Source organism: Oncorhynchus tshawytscha, linkage group LG22 (genome assembly GCF_018296145.1).
Source record: "Oncorhynchus tshawytscha isolate Ot180627B linkage group LG22, Otsh_v2.0, whole genome shotgun sequence".
Taxonomy (NCBI): domain Eukaryota; kingdom Metazoa; phylum Chordata; class Actinopteri; order Salmoniformes; family Salmonidae; genus Oncorhynchus; species Oncorhynchus tshawytscha.
In genome coordinates, this window is record NC_056450.1 from 26,183,220 (window position 1) to 26,208,406 (window position 25,187).

The 25,187-nt window shown below is 42.9% G+C and overlaps 1 protein-coding gene across 7 annotated transcripts; it reads left to right on the forward strand.

Annotated features, from left to right (window-relative positions):
* Positions 1–431: 431 nt before the first annotated feature.
* Positions 432–24,652, forward strand: LOC112222181 (calcium-responsive transactivator). 7 transcript variants are annotated; one of them, XM_024384858.2, is made up of 11 exons: positions 432–847; positions 5,992–6,068; positions 16,990–17,074; positions 17,264–17,411; positions 18,083–18,319; positions 19,357–19,518; positions 22,004–22,105; positions 22,693–22,785; positions 23,020–23,139; positions 23,317–23,509; positions 23,669–24,652. In XM_024384858.2, the coding sequence occupies exons 1-11, from the start codon at positions 779–781 to the stop codon at positions 23,760–23,762; spliced, it is 1,380 nt and encodes a 459-aa protein (XP_024240626.1). In that variant the 5' UTR covers positions 432–778; the 3' UTR covers positions 23,763–24,652. The 7 variants fall into 7 exon arrangements, with proteins under 7 accessions (XP_024240626.1, XP_024240629.1, XP_024240630.1 ...); XM_024384861.2 differs by having other exon boundaries at positions 23,317–23,444; XM_024384859.2 differs by lacking the exon at positions 432–847 and adding an exon at positions 3,710–4,021.
* Positions 24,653–25,187: the final 535 nt, after the last annotated feature.

Here is a 25,187-nt window from a genome sequence, read left to right on the forward strand (position 1 = left end):
TCTCTCTCACTACCCGCGACTGGACTTCCATTCAATTCAATTCAAGGGGCTTTATTGGCATGGGGAACATGTGTTAACATTGCCAAAGCAAGTGAGGTAGATAATATACACAAGTGAAATAAACAATAAAAATGAACAGTAAACTCACTACCATATTTGGTGGTGAGAACGTTCTAAACGGATGCTTCCTTCAGCTTTATAGCCATGTGACGTGTCTGGGTTACCTCTTCTCTCTGTGGTCTTCTTACTGTACTGTCTTTGCCTCTACTATTGGGTTGTCTGGCTATATCTTAAACATGTATGAAAACAAACATTTGCTTTATGGTCTTAATTTAAGGTTAGGGTTATGTTTAAAATCACACTTTAAGAAGACAAATTGTAGAAATGGGCGGGGTTTAGGACTTTGTGGCTGTGGTAACTAGGGACGACCCTACTACTGTGAGAAAAAATCTACTGCAGCCTGCAGCCTATGTCTGGTTTATACCAAAAAATTACTGAGTGAGCGTCTCGATCAAGGCGAATCTTTTCATAGACATTATGGAACTCTCCATTTTTGCAACATCACCAAATGTAGAGTAAACTATCAATTTGCGTCCAGGAGAATATTGTTGTTTATTCGTAATTTCTTTTCATTTTGGTATAATCCAGGGGTTCACACACCCCTATGATTTTCATAAAATGGGAAACCTAACTATGTTATAGAGGGCTGCGCGCTAGATATAAGCTACATATTACAATAAAAATAGGCTTTTCATTTTTTCCATTTCCTAATATCACAATGTCGGTTGCATTTTCATCGGCGCGCCCAAGGAGCAAAGGGGAGGTGACCCAACAAACTATACAAAAGGTAATGCTATTTCTTTTTGCGCCATTACGTCGTCAAATATGACATATTTTGTCGACTTGAGAGCTTGCATAGTCAGTCAGTGTCAATGGTGGGAAAGTAGTGAACATCAGCACAGAGAAGGCAACTGGTACAGTAGAGCGAGGCAAAAAGCGAGGGGATGATATGACACTATTAAAACAGATTGACATTACTCAAAGGCTACTTTTTGTTGTTGTTTCCGTTGCCCCCTAAAACTTCAGTGTGCCTTTCTATGTAAGCTTACATAACGGCTACTATGTTATGCGTTAAAACATCAATGTTGTCTAATAACAGAGCATAAACATCCTAGAAAAATATGCAAGTTTGTTCCGAGTCTGACTGAAATATTGCTTATTCTGGTGCATGCCCTTCATAGGATTTTTTTGTGAACTGTTGCGAGTGATTTTTTTCTTGGATCAATATTGTTTCTTTTGAAAACCATACTCCAAATTGTTATCAAAAATAGCAAGCCGTGACAGAGACATGAGAGTAGACTAGTGATAATTCTTTGGACAGCCAATGAGTGGTAAGAGGCACGTGCACTCGATGAACGGATAGTCCGACATTGGCGACAGAGAGTGATTCATGGAAGGTGTGTGGATTACGGGACAGTTTTGAGCCTACGTGCAACATCCTTGGACCTTTGTTAAGCCTAGAGGGAATGAGGCAGGCATTGCATTAATTTAGGGTGGCTTTCAAATGTTTTAGGGCATCTGGAAGTATTTTAATCAAACACGGTTAGAGCGCTTAATTTGGATATGCGTACCGTAGTTAATAGAGCACAGCACAGGGTCTCCTTTCTAGTTCACTCTGTTTTTTTGTCACTGATGACGGAATGTTATGATTGGCTGAAGATAATGAAAGACTTGAGTTGCAGGGAAAAAAAGAAACAATGGCTCCGTTCCACTGAAACAGTCTGTTCTGCGACGTTAGTGATGCTCCAAGAAAAACATCCGACCCAGATAATTGTGTTGAGCAAGAAAGGGGGGAGTATTTAGGACAATTTATTATAGTGTAGTAACATTATAGTAAACTACTCTAACGTTTTTTTTTTGGTAACACTTTACTTGACACCCAGTGTCATGACACAATCATAATATGTCATAATAGCTGACATAACTTGTCATAACCTGTCATAATATGGTCATGACCCATATATTTACACCTGTTGTGACATACACTATATATACAAAAGTATGTGGACACCCAGTGGATTCAGATATTTCAGCCACACCTGTTGCTGACAGGTGTATAAAATCGAGCACACAGCCATGCAATCTCCATAGTCAAACAATGGCAGTAGAATGGCCTTACTGGAGAGCTCAGGGACTTTCAACCTGGCACCGTGATATGATGCCACCTTTCCAACATGTCAGTCCGCCAATTTCTGCCCTGCTAGAGCTGCTCCAGCCAAATGTACGTGCAGTTATTGTGAAGTGGAAACATCTAGGAGCATCAACGGCTCAGCCGCGAAGTGGTAGGCCACACAAGCTCACAGAATGGGTCTGCCGAGTGCAGAAGTGCATAGAATGTAGAAATTGTCTGTCCTCGGCTGCAACACTCAATACTGAGTTCCAAACTGCCTCTGGAAGCAATATCAGCAAAATAACTGTTAGTCGGGAGCTTCATGAAATGGGTTTCCATGGCCGAGCAGCTGCACACAAGCCTAAGATCACCATGCGCAATGCAAAACGTCTGCCGGAGTGGTGTAAAGCTCGCCACCATTGGACTCTGGAGCATCTGGAGTGATTAATCACCCTTTACCATCTGGCAGTCCGGTGAACAAATCTGGGTTTGGTGGATGCCAGGAGAACACTACCTCCCCCAATGCAACTGTAAAGTTTGGTGCATGAGGGATAATGGTCTGGGGCTGTTTTTCATGGTTCGTGTTAGGCCCCTTGGTTCCAGTGAAGGGAAATCTTAATTCTACAGCATACAATGACATTCTAGCCGATTCTGTGCTTCCAACTTTGTGGCAACAGTTTGGGGAAGGACCTTTCCTGTTTCAGCATGACAATGCCCCCATGCCCAAAGCGAGGTCCATACATAAATGGTTTGTCGAAATCAATGTGGAAGAACTTGACTGGCCTGCACAGAGCCCTGACCTCAACCCCATCAACCACCTTTGGGATGAATTGGAACGCAGACTGCGAGCCAGGCCTAATTGCCCAACATCGGTGTCCGACCTCACTAATGCTCTTGTGGCTGAATGGAAACAAGTCCCCACAGTAATGTTCCAGCATCTAGTAGAAAGCCTTCCCAGAAGAGTGGAGGCTGTTATAGCTGAAAGTGCGGGCCAACTCCATATTAATCCCCATGATTTTGGAATGAAATGTTCGACAAGTATGTGTCCACATACCTTTGGTCATGTAGTGTATATTGCGTTATCTTATGGCTGGTTCTGACACTGACATAAGAGTGTAGGTGTCATTTATTCAAATAATTTTATTCCCTGCCAATAAGTTTTCTTTGGTTTGAAAGTTTGTTTCTCAAGTCCTTTGATGTTATAATGAATTCTTTACAGTCATGGTTTTTTTTCATCATATTTTAATTAACTTGTAGAAAATACACTTTATGACACTGTCAAGAAGAATTATAACCATCCTGTGTCACTTTACTTGGACTAATAATATACTCTTTTTGACCATAATCATATAAGCCAGATAGGCCTATCACGTACAAGCCCTTATATCAGTCATCAGTCAAGAAGAGGGTGCCTTGTCCTTCTCCTGATATCTGCTGTCACGACTTCCGCCGAAGTCGGTTCCTCTCCTTGTTCTGGCGGCGTTTGGCTTTCTAGCCATCGCCGCTCCATTTTTCACGTATCCATTTGTTTTGTCTTGTTCCCTGCAAACCTGGTATTCATTCCCCAATCAATTCATATGTATTTATTCCTCTGTTCCCCATCATGTCTTTGTGTAGGATTGTTTGTGTTACGTGTATTTTGATATTGTGGATATTGTTACGCGCATTACTTTTTGTTCTATGTTCTGTGTTTTCGGCATATTATATGTTACTTTGTGCTGTCATTTTGCCCGGAATAAAAAGTGTGCCTGTTCACTACACTCTGCTCTCCTGCACCTGACTTCACCTCCAATACACACTCCTAACATCTGCTCCTGCATTCATTCCAGTCATCAGCAACAGAGCATTGGGGTAGGTGCATGTCTGAACAATGTGTGAGCAATAACAATGATAATTAACTCAATGTTAAACAGCATAAACAGACTGTTGAAAAGTAGGCTATGGTGTAATGGAATGTTTTGCCTTGTGTGATAGGTTTTGTGGGTTTTTACACAATTAGGTTTTGTGGGTTTTTACACTATTATGTAGGTGTCATAACCAGCCATAAAATATAGGTCTAATATATATATATATATATATATATATATATATATATATATATATATATATATATATATACAGTCGTGGCCAAAAGTTTTGAGAATGACACAAATATTAATTTCCACAAAGTTTGCTGCTTCAGTGTCTTTAGATATTTTTGTCAGATGTTACTATGGAATACTAAACTATTATTACAAGCATTTCGTAAGTGTCAAAGGCTTTTATTGACAATTACATGAAGTTGATGCGAAGCGTCAATATTTGCAGTGTTGACCCTTCTTTTTCAAGACCTCTGCAATCCGCCCTGGCATGCTGTCAATTAACTTCTGGGCCACATCCTGACTGATGGCAGCCCATTCTTGCATAATCAATGCTTGGAGTTTGTCCAAATTTGTGGGTTTCTGTTTGTCCACCCGCCTCTTGAGGATTGACCACAAGGTCTCAATGGGATTAAGGTCTGGGGAGGTTCCTGGCCATGGACCCAAAATATCGATGTTTTGTTCCCTGAGCTACTTAGTTATCACTTTTGCCTTATAGCAAGGTGCTCCATCATGCTGGAAAAGGCATTGTTCATCACCAAACTGTTCCTGGATGGTTGGGAGAAGTTGCTCTCAGAGGATGTGTTGGTACCATTCTTTACTCATGGCTGTGTTCTTTGGCAAAATTGTTAGTGAGCCATCTCCCTTGGCTGAGAAGCAACCCCACACATGAATGGTCTCATGATGCTTTACTGTTGGCATGACACAGGACTGATGGTAGCGCTCACCTTGTCTTCTCCGGACAAGCTTTTTTCCGGATGCCCCAAACAATTGGTAAGGGGATTCATCAGAGAAAATGACTTTATCCCAGTCCTCAGCAGTCAAATCCCTGCACCTTTTGCAGTATATCAGTCTGTCCCTGATGTTTTTCCTGGAGAGAAGTGGCTTCTTTGCTGCCCTTCTTGACACTAGGCCATCCTACAAGTCTTTGCCTCACTGTGCATGCAGGTGCACTCACACCTGCCTGCTGCCATTCCTGAGCAAGCTCTGTACTGGTGGTGCCCCTATCCCACAGCTGAATCAACTTTAGGAGATGGTCCTGGTGCTTGCTGGACTTTCTTGGGCGCCCTGAAGCCTTCTTCACATCAATTTAACCGCTCTCCTTGAAGTTCTTTATGATCCGATAAATGGTTGATTTAGGTGCAATCTTACTGGCAGCAATATCCTTGCATGTGCAGCCCTTTTTGTGCAAAGCAATGATGATGGCACTTGTCTCCTTGAAGGAAACCATGGTTGACAGAGGAAGAACAATGATTCCAAGCACCACCCTCCCTTAGAAGCTTCCAGTCTGTTATTCAAACTCAATCAGCATGACAGAGTGATCTCCACCCTTGTCCTCGTCAACACTCACACCTGTGTTAACGAGAGAATCACTGACATGATGTCAGCTGGATGTCAGGTGGAATTTTTTGGGGGCGGATTAATTAATTAATTAATTGCAATTCATCTGATCACTCTGGAGTATATCATTCTGGAGTATATGCAAATTGCCATCATACAAACTGAGGCAGCATACTGAGTGAAAATTAATATTTGTGTCATTCTCAAAACTTTTGGCCACTACTGTTTGTGTATATATATACATATATATATATATAATGTGTGTGTCATGACAGTGTTATGACCATATTATAACAGGTTATGCCAGCTGTTATAACATATTATGGCACGTTATCACCGTGTCATAATGTGTTATGACTCTGTGTGTCAAGTGATGTGTTACCTTTTTTGGACCTCCCAAAGATGCTGGATGAAAATCACCATCTGATACAATGTATAATGGATTACCAGAACAAAGGAAAAACAGCAGAATGCACACAGTAGGTGTCACATCTGTCTTCATAGGCCTACTGTTGTGCACATATGCATGTTATAGGTTACTGTATAGCAGATGTTTGCCTGGAAACTCGATGTTGAATTGCATTGAATTCCACTTTGGGCAGAAATGAGTGTTTGCATCAGGAAAGTTTCCTTTCCTGATGTTGAATTAAATTATATTTTATCATACTTTACCGGTTGTCCGTGCGGTTGGTACTTTTGGCGGTAGGAATGTGAGACAATATATCCACAGGAAAGTATAATTACATAAACTTTTCAAAGTTCTGATGAATGAATGAATTACTTTTCGCGTCAAATCGCCAGTTGGCAACCCATCCCTTATGGGATTAATTGACACATAAACAAACAATACAATAATTAACTGTGATAATTCAGTGATAATTGTTCTTCCGGGGTTTTCTGCCGTGCGCATCACATAAAAAGTGAACAAAATTAAAGATAAAAATCAATACATAATAATAAACAAGGTTATCCACACAGTAATTATATCCCTAGAGCAGTAAATAATATACATACATACAATTACATATATGCATACACATACCTGTCACGCCTGTTCCCACTCCCCCTCACTGGCGCCTTGCGCCAGGCTCCCCACATTACACACTCCTGCCACCATCATTACGCACACCTTTCCCCCGTCACGCGCAACAGCGATTATTGGACTCACCTTGACTCAATCACCTCTGTCAATACCTCCCGTATATATGTCTGGTTCCCTGCTTCAACATTAATTGCCGTTTGTCGTTTTGTACCCGTGTGCTGACGCTGTTCTTGTCTTGGTCATTGTCTGTTTCCTGATTAAATATGGACTCCCGGTACCTGCTTCTCATCTCTGGCGTCAGTCTTTACAGAATGCTGAAGCCCCCAAACAAAGCTTCGGGGAGTGCTGGCTTTCCGGTAGGTGGTGACGTTTGGTCCGGGGGCCGCCACCGATGGACCCGGGGGTGCCTAAGCCAGCTCGTCGGCCTGTCATGCCCTAGCTGGCTAGAGGGGTTTCTTGCCCCGGTTGGCTCGGGAGGCACCCATCCTACGTCAGGCCTCAGCCGGATCGTCAGGGATTTACGTCCAGCCGGCTCGTCAGGCTGCTATGCCTCAGACGGATCACTGGGTTCCCACGCCTCAGCGGGATCGACAGGTTTTCACGCCCCAGCCCAGATCGTTGGGCTCCTATGCCTCAGCTGGCTCGCCAGGCTCCCATGCCTCTCCCGGTTCATCGGGAGTTTACGCCCAGCCGGCTTGTCCAGCGCCCGTGCCTCGGGCAGGCCTGTCAGGCTCGCCCAGGTGGGACGCCGGGTGGTGCCCCTAGAGGGGGGGGTACTGTCACGCCTAATCCAGCTCCCCCTCCCTGGTGCTCGAAGGCGCCAAGCTTCCCAGTTTTACTCACTCCTGACACCATCATAACGCACACCTGCCTTCCTCCCGTCACACGCATCAGCAATTATTGGACTCACCTGGACTCAATCACCTCTGTCATTACCTCCCCTATATCTGTCTGGTTCCCCACTCTGTTCCCTGCTTCAGCATTAATTGTCATTTGTCATTTTTGTTCCCATGTGCTGACTCTTCTTGTCTTAGTCTTTGTCTGTTTCCTGAATGTTGACTCTGTCAAGAATTTCCCTGTATTTAGCGCCATACACCATTCCTTCAGTTCTGACCAGTTCCTGCCAATGAAAAACATCCCCACAGCATGATGCTGCCACCACCATCTTTTACTGTGGGGTGGTGCCCTCGGGGTGATGAGAGGTGTTGGGTTTGTGCCAGACAAAAAGCTCAATTTTAGTCTCATCTGACCATAGTACCTTCTTCCATATGTTTGGGGAGTCTCCCACATGCCTTTTGGTGAACACCAAACGTGTTTGCTTATTTTTTTCTTTAAGCAATGGCTTTTTTTCTGGCCACTCTTTCGTAAAGCCCAGCTCTGTGGAGTGTACGGCTTAAAATGGTTCTGTTTGTTGCCTCTCTGATTAATGCCCTCCTTGCCTGGTCTGTGAGTTTTGGTGGGCGTCCCTCTATTGGCAGGTTTGTTGTGGTGCCATATTTTTTCCATTTTTTAAATAAAGAATTTAATGGTGCTCCGTGGGATGTTCAAAGTTTCAGATATTTTTTTATAACCCAATCCCAATCTGTACTTCTCCACAACTTTGTCCCTGACCTGTTTGGAGAGCTCCATGGTCTTCATGGTGCCGCTTGCTTGGTGGTGCCCCTTGCTTAGACTCTGGGGCCTTTCAGAACAGGTGTATATACACTGCTCAAAAAAATAAAGGGAACACTAAAATAACACATCCTAGATCTGAATGAATCAAATATTCTTATTAAATACTTTTTTCTTTACATAGTTGAATGTGCTGACAACAAAATCACACAAAAATTATCAATGGAAATCAAATTTATCAACCCATGGAGGTCTGGATTTGGAGTCACACTCAAAAATTAAAGTGGAAAACCACACTACAGGCTGATCCAACTTTGATGTAATGTCCTTAAAACAAGTCAAAATGAGACTCAGTAGTGTGTGGCCTCCACGTGCCTGTATGACTTCCCTACAATGCCTGGGCATGCTCCTGATGAGATGGCGGATGGTCTCCTGAGGGATCTCCTCCCAGACCTGGACTAAAGCATCCGCCAACTCCTGGACAGTCTGTGGTGCAACGTGGCGTTGGTGGATGGAGCGAGACATGATGTCCCAGATGTGCTCAATTGGATTCAGGTCTGGGGAACGTGCGGGCCAGTCCATAGCCTCAATGCCTTCCTCTTGCAGGAACTGCTGACACACTCCAGCCACATGAGGTCTAGCATTGTCTTGCATTAGGAGGAACCCAGGGCCAACCACACCAGCATATGGTCTCACAAGGGGTCTGTGGATCTCATCTTGGTACCTAATGGCAGTCAGGCTACCTCTGGCAAGCACATGGAGGGCTGTGCGGCCCCCCAAAGAAATGCCACCCCAAACCATGACTGACCCACCGCCAAACCGGTCATGCTGGAGGATGTTGCAGGCAGCAGAACGTTCTCCACGGCGTTTCCAGACTGTCACATCTGTCACATGTGCTCAGTGTGAATCTGCTTTCATCTGTGAAGAGCACAGGGCGCCAGTGGCGAATTTGCCAATCTTGGTGTTCTCTGGCAAATGCCAAACGTCCTGCACGGTGTTGGGCTGTAAGCACAACCCCCACCTGTGGACGTCGGGCCCTTATACCACCCTCATGGAGTCTGTTTCTGACCGTTTGAGCAGACACATGCACATTTGTGGCCTGCTGGAGGTCATTTTGCAGGGCTCTGGTAGTGCTCCTCCTGCTCCTCCTTGCACAAAGGCGGAGGTAGTGGTCCTGCTGCTGGGTTGTTGCCCTCCTACGGCCTCCTCCACGTCTCCTGATGTACTGGCCTGTCTCCTGGTAGCGCCTCCATGCTCTGGACACTACGCTGACAGACACAGCAAACCTTCTTGCCACATCTCGCATTGATGTGCCATCCTGGATGAGCTGCAATACCTGAGCCACTTGTGTGGGTTGTGGACTCCGTCTCATGCTACCACTAGAGTGAAAGCACCGCCAGCATTCAAAAGTGACCAAAACATCAGCCAGGAATCATAGGAACTGAGAAGTGGTCTGTGGTCCCCACCTGCAGAACCACTCCCTTATTGGGAGTGTCTTGCTAAATGTCTATAATTTCCACCTGTTGTGTGTATTCCATTTGCAAATGTATTCCATTTGCACAACAGCATGTGAAATGTATTGTCAATCAGTGTTGCTTCCTAAGTGGACAGTTTGATTTCACAGAAGTGTGATTGACTTGGAGTTACATTGTTGTTTAAGTGTTCCCTTTATTTTTTTGAGCAGTGTATATTGAGATGATGTGACAGATCATGTGACACTTAGATTGCACACAGGTGGACATTATTTAACTAATTAAATTACTTCTGAAGGTAATTGGTTGCACCAGATCTTATTTAGGGGCTTCATAGCAAAGGGGGTGAATACATATGCATGCACCCCTTTTCCGTTAGTTATTTTTCATTTCACTTCACCAGTTTGGACTATTTTGTGTATGTCCATCACATGAAATCCAAGTAAAAATGCATTTAAATTACAGGTTATAAAAATAAGAAAAACACGAAAGAGGATGAATACTTTTGCAAGGCACTACATATATATATATATATATATATATATATATATATATATATACTATATATATATATATATATATATATATATATATATATATATATATATATATATATATATATATATATATATACATGCATTTGGAAAGTATTCAAACCCCTTGATTTTTTTCACATGTTGTTACGTTAGTCTTATTGTAAAATTGATAAAATTGTTTTTTTCCCTTCATAAATCTACACACAATACCCTGTGATGACAATGCAAAAACAGCTTTTTAGAATTTTTTGCAAATTTTTTAACAATACAAAACTTATATCACATTTACATAAGTATTCAGACCCTTTACTCATTACTTTGTTGAAGCACCTATGGAAGAGATTACAGCCACTCTACCATAAAGGCCTGATTGGTGGACTGCTGCAGAGATGTTTGTCCTTCTGGTTCTTGGTCACCTCCCTGACCAAGGCCCTTCTCCCCCTATTACTCAGTTTTCAGGCGGCCAGCTCCAAGAACAGTCTTGATGGTTCCAAACTTCTTCCATTTAAGAATGATGGAGGCAACTGTGTTCTTGGGGACCTTCAATGCTGCAGAATTATTTTGGTACCCTTCCCCAGATCTGTGCCTCGACACAATCCTGTCTCGGAGCTCTATGGACAATTGCTCTGACATGCACTGCAAACTGTGGGACCTTATATAGACAGATGTGTGCCTTTCCAAATCATGTCCAATCAATTGAATTTACCACAGGTGGTACCACAGTCTTAACGTCAACAGTGAAGAGGCGACTCCGGGATGCTGGCCTTCTAGGCAGAGTTCCTTTGTCCAGTGTCTGTGTTCTTTCACCCATCTTAATCTTATATTTTTATTGGCCAGTCTGAGATATGGCTTTTTCTTTGCAATTCTGCCTAGAAGGCCAGCATCCCGGAGTCGCCTCTTCACTGTTAAAGTTGAGACTTGTGTATTGCGGGTACTATTTAATGAAGCTGCCAGTTGAGAACTTGTGAGGTGTCTGTTTCTCAAACTAGACACTAATGTACTTGTCCTCTTGCTCAGTTGTGCACCAGGGATTCCCACTCCTCTTTCTATTCTGGTTAGCGCCAGTTTGTGCTGTTCTGTGAAGGGAGTAGTACACAGCGTTGTACAAGATCTTCAGTTTCTTGGCAATTTCTCGCATGGAATAGCCTTCCTTTCTCAGAACAAGAATAGACTGATGAGTTTCAGAAGAAAGTTATTTGTTTCTGGCCATTTTGAGTCTGTAATCGAACCCACAAATGCTGATGCTCCAGACATTCAACTAGGTTAAAGAAGACCAGTTGTATTGCTTCCTTAATCAGAACAACAGATTTCAGCTGTGCTAACATAATTGCAAAAGGGTTTTCTAATGATCAATTAGCTTTTTAAAATGATAAACTTGGATAAGCTAACACAACGTGCCATTGGAACACAGGAGTGATGGTTGCTGATAATGGGCCTCTGTACGCCTATGTAGATATTCCATTAAAAATCTGCCGTTTCCAGCTACAATAGTCATTTACAACATTACCAATGTCAACACTGATTCATTTGATGCTATTTTAATGGACAAAAAATTAGCTTTTCTTTCAAAAACAAGGACATTTCTAAGTGACCCCAACCTTTTGAACAGTATGTAAATAAGGTATTTCTGTTTTCTATTTTTAATAAATGTTCAAACATTCTGAAAACCTGTTTTCATTTTGTCATTATGGGGTATTGTGTGTAGTTTGAAGATTATATATTTTTTTGTGAATTAACTTAAGAATAAGGCTGTAATGTAACAAAATGTTGAAAAAGTCAAGGGGTCTGAATACTTTTCGAATGCACTGTACATATACACATACAGTTGAAGTTGGAAGTTTACATACACCTTAGCCAAATACATTTAATCTCAGTTTTTCACAATTCCTGACATTTAATCCTAATAAAAAATCCCTGTTTTAGGTCAGTTAGGATCACCACTTTATTTTATGAATGTGAAATGTCAGAATAATAGTAGAGAGAATGATTTATTTCAGTTTTTTTTCCATCACATTCCTAGTGGGTCAGAAGTTTAGATACATTCAATTAATATTTGGTAGCATTGCCTCTAAATTGTTTAACTTAGGTCACATGTTTAGGGTAGACTTCCACAAGCTTCCCACAATAAGTTGGGTGAATTTTGTCCCATTCTTCCTGACAGAGCTGGTGAAACTGAGTCAGGTTTGTAGGCCTTTTTGCTCGCACACGCTCTTTCAGTTCTGCCCACAAATTCTCTACAGGATGAGGTCAGGGCTTGTGATGGCCACTCCAATACCTTGACTTTGTTGTCCTTAAGCCATTTTCCACCACTTTTGAAATATGCTTGGGGTCATTGTCCATTTGGAAGACCCATTTACGACCAAGCTTTAGCTTCCTGACTGATGTCTTGAGATGTTGCTTCAATATATCCACATAATTTTCCCTCCTCATGATGCCGTCTATTTTGTGAAGTGCACCAGTCCCTCCTGCAGCGAAGCACCCCCACAACATGATGCTGCCACCCCCGTGCTTCACGGTTGGGATGGTGTTCTTCGGCTTGCAAGCCTCCCCCTTTTCCCTCCAAACATAACGATGGTCATTATGGCCAAACAGTTCTATTTTTGTTTCATCAGACCACCAGAGGACATTTCTCCAAAAAGTATGATATTTGTCCTAATTTGCAGTTCTTTGTCCCCCAAACCGTAGTCTGGCTTTTGTATGGTGGTTTTGGAGCAGTGGCTTCTTCCTTGCTGACCGGCCTTTCAGGTTATGTCGATATAGGACTCGTTTTACTGTGGATATAGATACTTTTGTACCTGTTTCCTCCAGTATCTTCACAAGGTCCTTTGCTGTTGTTCTGGGATTGATTTGCACCAAAGTACGTTAATCTCTAAGAGACAGAACACGTCTCCTTCCTGAGCGGTATGATGGCTGCGTGGTCCTATGTTGTTTATACTTGCGTACTGTTGTTTGTACAGATGAATGTGGTACCTTCAGGCATTTGGAAATTGCTCCCAAGGATGAACCAGACTTGTGGAGGTGTATGATTTTTTTTCTGAGGTCTTGGCTGATTTCTTTTGATTTTCAGACAATGAAAGCTCTTACAATATTCTATGTTTACATTTCTCTAAAACAGGTTAAAGGCTACATGTGTACCACCAAGTCAGAACAGTAGGCGTAATAAAATTATTTGGGTGAGGCACATGATCTACTAACATCTTACTACACAACATACACTTAGTATTACATTCTTAGCTACAGTATACATATCTCCCTGGCATATTACATCATTTATGCAGTAGCATACAATACATTTTTGGACTCACCTTGTTCTGGTGTTCTCACTTGAACAGGAAGGTGGCGCGGCTGTCCTTCGTCGGCAAATTGTATCATCAAAGTCTGGCATTCTCTGGATTCATGGTGCTTTCAAAACAACTGGGAACTCTGAAAAAAATATGGTCGAGTCATGACAATGTCATTGATCTTTAGGTCGCAGCTCTCAAAAGAGGCCGGATTTACAATTCCGAGTTGGATGACCGTTCAAAACGTATTTTCACAGTCGAAGCTTGTTTATTCCCGGCTTCCCAGTTGTCTTGAACTCATGGAAGTCACATTTTTGCAGTTCTGGGTTAACATTTGTTTTGAGCACGATACAAATCATGCTTCATTGACAGAATGCCCAATGTTGAATGTTTATCATTTTGAATTTGTCATTTCAAATCAAATCAAATTTTATTTGTCACATACACATGGTTAGCAGATGTTAATGCGAGTGTAGCGAAATGCTTGTGCTTCTAGTTCCGACAATGCAGTAATAACGAACAAGTAATCTAACTAACAATTCCAAAAAAACTACTGTCTTATACACAGTGTAAGGGGATAAAGAATATGTACATAAGGATATATGAATGAGTGATGGTACAGAGCAGCATAGGCAAGATACAGTAGATGATATCGAGTACAGTATATACATATGAGATGAGTATGTAAACCAAGTGGCATAGTTAAAGTGGCTAGTGATACATGTATTACATAAGGATGCAGTCGATGATATAGAGTACAGTATCTACGTATGCATATGAGATGAATAATGTAGGGTAAGTAACATTATATAAGGTAGCATTGTTTAAAGTGGCTAGTGATATATTTACATCATTTCCCATCAATTCCCATTATTAAAGTGGCTGGAGTAGAGTCAGTGTCATTGACAGTGTGTTGGCAGTAGCCACTCAATGTTAGTGGTGGCTGTTTAACAGTCTGATGGCCTTGAGATAGAAGCTGTTTTTCAGTCTCTCGGTCCCAGCTGTGGGACCAACTTGTTCTGTAATGTTTATGTCCAATGGCCAATGACCACTGATATGTTTTATCTATGATTTCTCTTCATTTTTTCTCTTCAAGGATTAAACATTATTTGCCAGTAGATTTTCGACTTGATTCATGATGATGACTGCTAGCTAAGATTTTGAAAGTATGATGTCAAAGCTACTGTAGATAACGTAATTTGACATAATTTTATCTGTGGCCAATGACCTTGAACCTTCTTGGATAGGCACTTCTAATGTACCTTTATGGCAGCACCCAAGGTGCTAGAATTTTTTAAGTCTACCCTTAGACTTGGCAGTGACTTAGTGTCCCCATGAGTGACAGAACACTGAGCCAATCATGGCGTAACGCTCCGTATTTTCTGCTGGCTTGCCCCACCACAGAAAGCACTATGTGACACGTATTAATTCCAAAATAACATGCCATACAGGCAAGCCGCCCCAAAAATGATTATGAATGAATGACGGGTCACCACTTACATACATACATACATACATATACAGTATATATATATATATTTTTTTTATATAGTACTAGTTAAAGGTTTGGACACACCTACTCATTCAAGGGTTTTTCTTTATTTTTATTATTTTCTAAATTGCAGAATAATAGTGAAAACATAAAAACTATTGAATAACACATGGAATCAGGTAGCAACCAAAAGTGTTAAATATTTTGATGACAGCTTTGCCCACTTTTGACAATCTCTCAACCAGCTTCATGAGGAATGCTTTTCCAACAGTCTGGAAGGAGTTTCTACATATGCTGAGCACTTGTTGGCTGCTTTTCCTTCACTCTGTAGTCCAGCTCATCCCAAACCATGTCAATTGGATTGAGGTCGGGTGATTGTGGAGGCCAGGTTATCTGATGCAGCACCATCAATCTTCTTATTTGTCAAATAGCCCTTACACAGCCTGAAGGTGTGTTTATGGTCACTAAGCGCAAACCAGATGGGATGGCGTATTGCTGCAGAATGCTGTGGTAGCTATGCTGTTTAAGTGTGCCTTGAATTCTAAATAAATCACAGACAGTGTCACCAGCAAAGCACCCCCACAACATCACACCTCCTCCTCCATGCTTCACGGTGGGAACCACACATGCGGACATCACCTACTCTGCGTCTCACAAAGACACGGTGGTTGGAACCAAAAATCTCAAATTTGGACTCATCAGACCAAAGGACCGATTTCCACCGATCTAATGGCCATTGCTCGTGTTTCTTGGCCTAAGCAGGTCTCTTCTTCGACCATGAAGGTCTGATTTACTCAGTCTCCTCTGAACAGTTGATGTTGAGATGTCTCTTTTACTTTTATTATGTGAAGTATTTATTTGGGCTGCAATCTAATGAACTTATCCTCTGCAGCAGAGGTAACTCTGGGTCTTCCTTTCCTGTGGCGGTCCTCAGTTTCATAATAGCACTTGGTTTTTGCAACTGCACTTGAAAGTTCTTGACATTTTCCGAATAGACTTACCTTCATGTCTTAAAGTAATGGACTGTTGTTTAGTCTTTGCTTATTTGAGCTGTTCTTGCCATAATATGGATTGGTCTTTTACCAAAAAGGGCTATCTTCTGTATACCACCCCTACCTTGTCACAACACAACTGATTGTCTCAAATGCATTAACTTTTAACAAGGCACACCAGTTAATTGAAATGCATTACAGATGACTACCACATAAAGCTGGTTGAGAGAATGCCAATAGTGTGCTAAGTTGTCATCAAGGTAAAGGGTGCCTACTTTAAATATATTTTGATTTATTTGAAACTTTTTTGGTTAGTACATGATTCCATATGTGTTATTTAATAGTTTTGATGTCTTCACTATTATTCTACAATGTAGAAAATAGTAAAAATAAAGAAAAACCCTTGAATGAGTAGGTTTGTCCAAACTTTTTACTGGTACTGTACATATGTATACATATACTTACTGTACACGGTATACATACACATACATACATATCTACAGAAAAATTAAACAAGGCATTTGAACTGTCTATCATTTGAATAATGCGCAGAACCTTGTAAACACATGCAAGAGTTCAAGAAAGTATGCATGTTTCTGTGGATGTATGTTTATCTTGTACACATGCTTCAGGTGAAAGAAATCTGAACGCCCTACCAGCGCTTTGAAAGTTGATGTAGTTATACTTTCCTGTGGATATATTGTCTCACATTCCTACAACCAAAAGGACCAACCGCGCGGACAAACGGTAAAGTACTTTAAAATGGTATTTTATTCAACATTCTGGCTTGTAGAGATCGTGAGAGGAAACTTTCCTGATTGAAACGCTCATTTCTACCCGACATAGAACCTTATTCAACATCAGGTTTCCAGTCAAAGCAGATGTATACTTGGATGAAGATGTTTTAAGCATGAAGATAGTATATCACAGGTTAATGATAGTCATTATGTTAAAGTATTTCTGTGCTTTGATAGGTATCAGCAGATTCTTCACAGAAACCTGGTCTATCTGGCTACGATAGCAGATTCTAATCAGAACATGCAGTCACTGTTACCTGCGGTAAGTCTGCATGGAGTTACGCAATTTAGTATTTTTTTTCTCTCTCTCTCGTTATCTCTCAATTCCTCTCACCACACACCTCTCTTTTAATGTCTTTCTTCCTCCCTCACCCTTAGAGCTGTTATTTTTCTGTAACACAATTCTTGAGAGATGTAAATTCACATCTCTCCTCTCTTCCTTTTTTGCCAGCCTCCTACCCCTAACATGGGGAGTATGGGTCCTGGAGGGATGGGGCAGAACGGGGGCAGTGGGCCCATACACTCCCAGAGTAACCTCAACGACGCCATGACACCTGGCCTGCCCCCCCCCTCCATGATGCAGAGTCAGATGAGCAATGGTGAGACCCCCATCTCCACACACGAACACACACACACAACTCCATCCACACACACTCACACACCTTTGTCTGTACGTGAGTACAATCTCACTGCTGGTTTCTCTGCTCAACTGACTGTCTGCTGCATGGTCTGTCTGTCTGCCCCTCCAATTCACCCCCCTATAGTTTGGCAGCATCTCGGATCTCAAGTCTTCTCATCTCTGCAGACATCATTTTATGGGTGCATATTGATAGTTTAAAGTGGCTTCTTATTCTAATATCTTCATAATCTTCTTCAGCTGCACTGATCCCTTAAGACAGGATAAATGGATGCAATTTGGCAGATGCTAACTGTACATTTGCTTTCACCTGGCCAGTTCTCTCATGGTATTGCACATTAAGGAATGGAAAAATGGAGAGGAAGCCAATTTAGACTATTGAGATGCACCTTTATGTATCCATACAGGTATTTTTCCTCTTGTCAATCTGTCCCTCCTTGTTTCCACTAATTCTTCTCTCGTTAAGTGTCTCTGCATAATCTCAGCACCCCAAACCTCTTAATTTAGTCCTACACGAGTCTCCTGTGGTGTAGCGATGAACTGAATGTGTTGCGCTTCTGTGGTGCCTGTGGCCATGGTGGCATTGCGTGTGCCTGAGGGTCTGGCTGCTTTGACTGCTCAGTGTGTTGTCAGGCCCCAGCCACGCTCCCATGCAGCAGCAGCAGCATGCGGGTCAGACACAGTCGGCTGGGCTCTCCTCCACGTCCCTCAGCCTGCCGGCCAGCACCCACAGCTCAGCCTTGGGCTACAGCCACCCCGTGCCCCCCTCTTCCCAGGGCAGCATGATCCAGGGGCCTGGCCCAAGCCCAGGCTACGGTTCTTCCTCTCCTTCCTCCTCCCGCAGCAACCTCAACATGCAGTCCAACCCAGGTGAGCCAGCCAGGTGCAGAGGAACCAGAGACCAAGGACCAGTGGCATAGCAATACGCCATCAAAGCCAATGATATTCAATAATTGAAAACACAATTCCTTTGGAAATACATGATTTCTAATTTGGCTGTTCTATTTTGCTGGCCTCTAGTGAGTCTTGTTGCTAAGTACGTTACTAGTGAATGACGAGTCCACTCCTAGATCAGGGAGTGTGTTTGGCCAGCCCCCACTACAGTATATGTCAAAGCTCTGGAGGGGAAGGGGGGATGATCAAGGAGAAAGGGAAGCTGAGAGGATGAACATTGGAGGATGAATCTTAGAATGAAAGATGTGAATCTGAGAGTGGAGTGTATTCTGGAGTTTGCGTGAGGTTGTAGTTTTGGCCTAGCTCTCAGCAGGGCAAAGAGAGGGAGGGAGCGATAGGGAGTTGTGCTCTCTCTGAGGATTCTAGAAAATGACGATTGTAATGATTTAGACAGGACACCAGTGAATTATTGACTGATCCAGGGAACCCTGAAGGTATTCCACCTCCACAACTCTTCCACATCGTTCTCTATAACCTCCCTTCTCTTCCCTAGCTTTTAGAAAACCTTCTCTAGTCTTTATACGCTTGAACTTCACAATCCATAACCTCTGAATATCGCATTGTCCCGTATGAACGACAAGAAGATCCAAACATATTCAGTTCATCAGACTGTTAGGCATCCCCTTCCTCCCTCTGGAGTCTAGTATCGTCCCCAATCCCAGTCACCACCCTGCTTCAGGCTCTCCTCTCCTCTCCTGGCCTCTAACCCCTGACATGCATCCCTGCAGCCCGCCCTCGTCTCCCTGGTTGTCAATGTGTATTTATCTCTGTTTTATGCACTGACCCCTCTCTGGCTTCTTTTGCATTTACTGCAGAGATTTACTCCCCCAATTTCTGTTCTGGTTATGAATGATGACGACAATAATGAAGACGATGATGATGTTGACATTGGGTGTGTGTGTTGATGTATAAGATCTCACCCTATAACGGCCCTTCCCCCCACCATCCTCTAGTCTCCATGATGCAGCAGCCTCATTACCCGTCGTCCCAGACTGGGGCCGGGCAGCAGCACTACCAGGGCCAACAGACTGCTATGGGCATGTTGGGGCAGAGCGGACAAGGCAACAGTATGGTGAGCCAGAGGCCCATGGGGACTTACCGACACACACAGCAAGGTAGGTGACCATGTCTTTCTCTGTGTTCCTACAGGCTGCTGCATTTTGGTTAAGAGCTGCAGGGGCATGCTAAGTCTGCAGGGATGCATGTGGCTCACTGTGGCCTATCGGTGGAGAAGATGGCTGTATGGTTTTGGGTGTAGGTGATTACTTGTGAAAGATGTAGCCAAAGTGATTGCAAAGGACATGGATGTGGGGTGAAACTTTGAGATGTTAATAGTTAGCAGGCGTTTAGGAAGTGTGCGCCTAAAAAACAGACTATGATATGTAGGGTGGATGTAATCTGTCAATGATGCATGTACGTTACCATGGTATCGCAGGTGTGTAGCCTAGAGGATCTGACCTATGGTAATGGTCTGCCAATGACTTTAGGAAGAAGCAGACTGAAGATTTATGGCTGTTGTCACTTGGAGTCCCAGTCTCTGTAAATCACGTTACCCACGCTGTGTCAGCATGTGCCTAAAAATAGTCCCCCAACATCCCCTTGTTTGGTGTGGGATGTGGGCTAGACACGTTCCTCACAGAGACTCGTCAGTAGCTTGTCTGTACTGGATTTCTGAGACACTGTCTCCAGGGCAACAGAGGTCACTAGCCCTGGGTTGTATGTTGTGACTTACCCTGGTCTTATCCCAGCTTGTCCAGGTACAGTCACTGGGTCCTGTCTACATGGACTGTATTGTTCTGATTCCGAGTTGGGTTAAGTGACCAGCTCACAAGCCATCCTCTGATTGGTCGAATGGTTGTTGCTAAGGCGCTTCTCTCGACTGTGTCTGGTGATATTGGGTATTGTATTGTCGGATATCACGCTTGGAGATTGTCTTTCTAACACTGTCAGACTTTTTTATGTGGCAAATTGTTGCCGGTGTATAGTTCATCTCTGACAATGGAGATTTATCATTGGAGATTTAAGAAGACTTTCTTTTGCCATGGAAGATGCTTTCTTCTCTAGCTGTTGACTGCTGTGATAATGGTCCTTTTGCATTATGTCATAGGATCAATATGTTGTAGAATATTTATATTTTGCGAGACTGTGAGTTTCTATCTTGCAGATATAACGATATTTCCAGCAATACATTTGGCAACAAAAATAAAAAAATGTTTTTGAGTTGGTAGTTTGTGATGTAAAAGGAAGGAATGGCATTTGTAGTTTTTGCAGACCACCAACAACACCACCAACACCACCACCAACAACACCACCAAGACCAACACCACCAATAACACCACCAAAACCACCACCAACACCACTGCTTTCTCATGTGATTGACCTGCTCAGATTTCTGAAAACTTCCATCTCTGTCATTGATCTTTTCAGAAAGTCATATTTAATTGAATTCTCATAGGAATCTATAATTTTTCAGATCATGGTTTGGATAGGGCTGAACATTCTGAAATGAGAATGATTGGACTCAAATGGCAGCCATTTTCTTCCCAACACAAACATTATCAATTCACATTTCAGATAGAGTAGGGAATAGCCATCCTTCGGAACAAAATAAGTGAAAACCAGAATACGTGGGTTTCAACAAAGAGACTTCAGTCTACTTACCGCCTCCTACACTATCATGTATTCAGTCTAATTTTACTTGAACTTCAGTCATTCAACCACAAAAAAGCTTCTCATGACATCATTAGCACCCATATGACGCCACTTCTCCTCTCTCTCACTCTCATACGCACATACACACACTCATGCACATACTAATGCACGCAGGCACGCATTGTCTCTCACTCTCGTGCCTCTCATTCTCTCTCACACTCACACACATTTTGCTATTCTATCCTCATGGGGAGCTATTTTCCCTAACCTTAACACCAGCCCTAAACCTAACTAGAGTAACCACTTACTCTAATTGTAACCCTAACCGCTATTCTTAAAATAGCCTTTGTCTTCATGAGGATGTGGGAAATGTCCCCACAAGGAAGAATTGTCCTTGTTTTACCTTACTTGTAGGGACTTTGGGGGATTTAAGGATTTAACCCTAACTCCTAAACCTAACCCCTAAGACTAAAATAGTCATTTTCCTTCTTGGGACTTGTGAAAGGTCCCCACATGTCTGAATTCTCCTTGTTTCATTATCCTTGTGAGGACTTCTGGTCCCCACAAAGATAGAAGAACCAACACACTTTTGTTTTACTATCTTTGTGGGGACCAAACAATTGAATAACAAATCCTATTTTACCTAACCCTTAAGCCCTAACCCTAACTCCTAAACCTAACTCCTAACCCTAATTCTAACCCCCAAGCCTAAAATAGTAATTTTCCTTCATGGAACCGGTGAAATGTCCACACTTGTCTGAATTTTCCTTGTTTATTATTCTTGTGAGGACTTCTGGTCCCCAGAAGGATAGTAAAACCAAACACGCAGACACTCCCCTCCAACTCTCCAACTCCCAAAGTGTCCTGGCCCAGCCTCCTTTAGTCACCAACAGAGCCCCATTGGTCGGACCAGCTGATTAACCAATCCTGGTGTCACCTGTCTTGCAGGATGTGCACTGCAGTACATGGGACAAGACGAGTTCTACGGAGAGCAGTATGGACACACTCAGAGCTCCAGTGAGCCCATAAACCAGCAGTATTACCCTGATGGTAATCATTCAGAGCCTTGACCCCCACACACACAACCACTCCAAACACATACACACCTTTCAGACATCTCAATCACACACACACACATATACATGCCTTCCCGTCTGTGTTATCCCACTGCCCTGTCTTCAGTGCTGAACTCAATAAATCAATCCTCTGGCTTCTTGTCTTTTCTTTATCTTCTTGTGGGAGTTTAATGGGAGTCTTTTGTACGGTCATAATATGGATGGATTATGATTGTTATGGCAAAGGGCAGAGGTTGGTCCCAGAACTGTTACCTCCTGGTGTGTCTCTGTTAATAGTGTTCCCCTTTGGTGTACCTAAACTTGCAGTTGGTCCCAGAGATTTCCCAAAGCCCCAACTGAATGTAGGGTGTTTGTGTGTGCTTTGTTTAAATGTGAGTTCGTATTTGAGTGTCCGAGGCACGGCAAATGTCTGTTTGTTCTCTTGTCATCTTATGGGTGCACACATATGTATGTATAAGCTTTATGAACTGTGAGAGGACCAAGCTCTCTAGCATATGTGTGAGGACCCACATTGTTTATAATAGAGTGGTTTTGGCACGTGCTCATTCCTGCCCACTCCAGGTCATGGCGAGTACTCCTACCAACAGTCGTCCTACGGTGAACACGGCTATGAGAGGCCCTTTGACGAGTCCTCACAGCACTACTACGAAGGAGGTATGTTCCCAAACCACATCAGACTCATGCCTAATAAGCATAAAGGTTGTGATAGTATTGTAGCTGCTAGCTATCTGCCACACTAGGCCTCATCTCAGACACCCAGAAGTAAAATATAGCAGATGCTTGATTACTATTTATGTTATGTGCATCTGTCCACGAGGAACTACAGTCCGCTTAATACAAGTCTGAAGTCAATCTTGAAGTAGTTACATCCCTACTTCTGACCCCCAGGCAACTCCCAGTACAGTCAGCAGCAAGCCCAGTACCAGCATGGCTCAGGTCAGCAGCAGCCCTTCAGCCAACAACAGTACCCCTCACAGCAGGGCTACAGCACACAGCAACAGGGCTATGGTAAGGAACACACACACAGGTGCGCACTTGCCTATGTTTAGCTATGGACATGTTGATGCAGATAGTTGGGATGGTTGGGAATTGAACATTAAATCAGTAAATTGGTATTTTGAGAAGATGATTGTTTTACTGTCAGAGTGATTGAATACTTGGTTGATTGACTGATTTGGTCTCCAGGTCCAGGTCAGGGTGCGTCGTCCCAGTACTCCCAGTACCAGCAGGGTCAGGGCCAGCAGTATAGCTCCTACCGTTCCTCCCAGGCTGCCCCTGGGGCACAGACACAGAGGCCCTACGCTTACGAACAGGTACAGCTACAGCTACCCCTGACCCCACGTTTTGAGGAGGACGGTGCTGTCCAACCAAACATTGGGTAAATTGGGCAACTCACACCGCAAATTACCACAATGGCGATGCCCATGGGTTGCTTTTAATCATGAGAAAGTATTAATGATCGAAAGTATTCCCCATCTCATGCTGACCTGAAATGACTAAAGATTTGTGTTTTCTTTTCTACCTCCCACTCCCTTAGGGTCAATATGGAAACTACCAGCAATAAGGCACCACCTCCTGGGCAAACTGGTGGACAGGTTAGGCAAGGGAACACTTCTGTGAATGCCCCTTAACAGTCATATGTAAACCAGTCTGAGTAAATTAGTTATATTAAGCTCTGAATCCTTTTAGTTTGCTGAGAGACAGATTAGAAGGCTAGAATATCAGCTCCATTGTCCGCTTGTTCAATATTTTCTAGCTGAGTAGAGGTTAACTGGTTCAGGAGATCCTATATGAAGCACCTCTCATCTCTGCTTTCTCTCCTCACCCTCTATAAGAGGCTTTGAATTAGGGGGGTATCTGGTAACAAATCGGGGCATCCTCAATAGTATTATTATATTAACATGGGCACTATATGTGTTTTAAACTCATGTGAAATGTTAAACCTGCCTCTAAATGTCTTCCTTCCTTGGTCTATGACCTCTATCAGCCTCTACCTGGCTCCTCATATCCTCCCTTTCTGTCTTTGTCTTTCACAGGGTGCACAATACAAGTGCTATCCTCTCTTTAAGAATGTAATTGGAAATGTGCCAATTAGGTTGTTCACATTTACATAAGATTGATCTAATATAATACATTCAGCATCTATTATTCAGTGTAGAGAATAACTTAGAGTTGACTCTTGATAAGTGTACTTTGATTAAGGTGAAAATGGGGCTTGTCGGTGGTGTTCAACCTGTCTTCAGGTTGTGTTTTTTTAAATCTGTGAAGTTGTGTAGGTCAGTGTGTGGTGTGACCGACTGTTTTGTGTTAACACTCTCTTTGTGTAAGAAGAACCAATGTTTAAGTAAGGTAATAGACGAAATAGCTGGTGAATTGACAAGTGTGCATCAACTACACTACATTGCCAAAAGTATGTGGACACCTGCTCATCGAACAGACTGCCAGATGGTGAAGCATGATTCATCACTCCAGAGAACGTGTTTCCACTGCTCCAGAGTCCAATGGCGGTGAGCTTTATACCACTCCAGCCGACGCTTTGCATTGCACATGTTGATCTTAGGCTTGTGTGCGGCTGCTCGACCATGGAAACCAATTTCATGAAGCTCCCGATGAACAGTTATTGTGCTGACGTTGCTTCCAGAGGCAGTTTGGAACTCAGTAGTGAGTGTTGCAACTTCAGCTTCTGTCAGTCCCGTTCTGTGAGCTTGTGTGGCCTACTACTTCGCGGCTGAGCTGTTGTTACTCCTAGACGTTTCCACTTCACAATAACAGCACTTACAGTTCACCGGGGCAGCTCTAGCAGGGCCGAAATTTCACAAACTGACTTGCTAGAAAGGGGGCGGTGTCATGTTGAAAGTCACTGAGCTCTTCAGTAAGGCCATTCTACTGCCAATGTTTGTGTATGGAGATTGCATGGCTGTGTGCTCGACTTTATACACCTGTCAGCAACGGGTGTGGCTAAAATAGCTGAATCCACTAATTTGATGGGGTCCACATACTTTTGTATATATAGTGTATCAACACCATCATAATCTCATCACATAATACAGTATGGA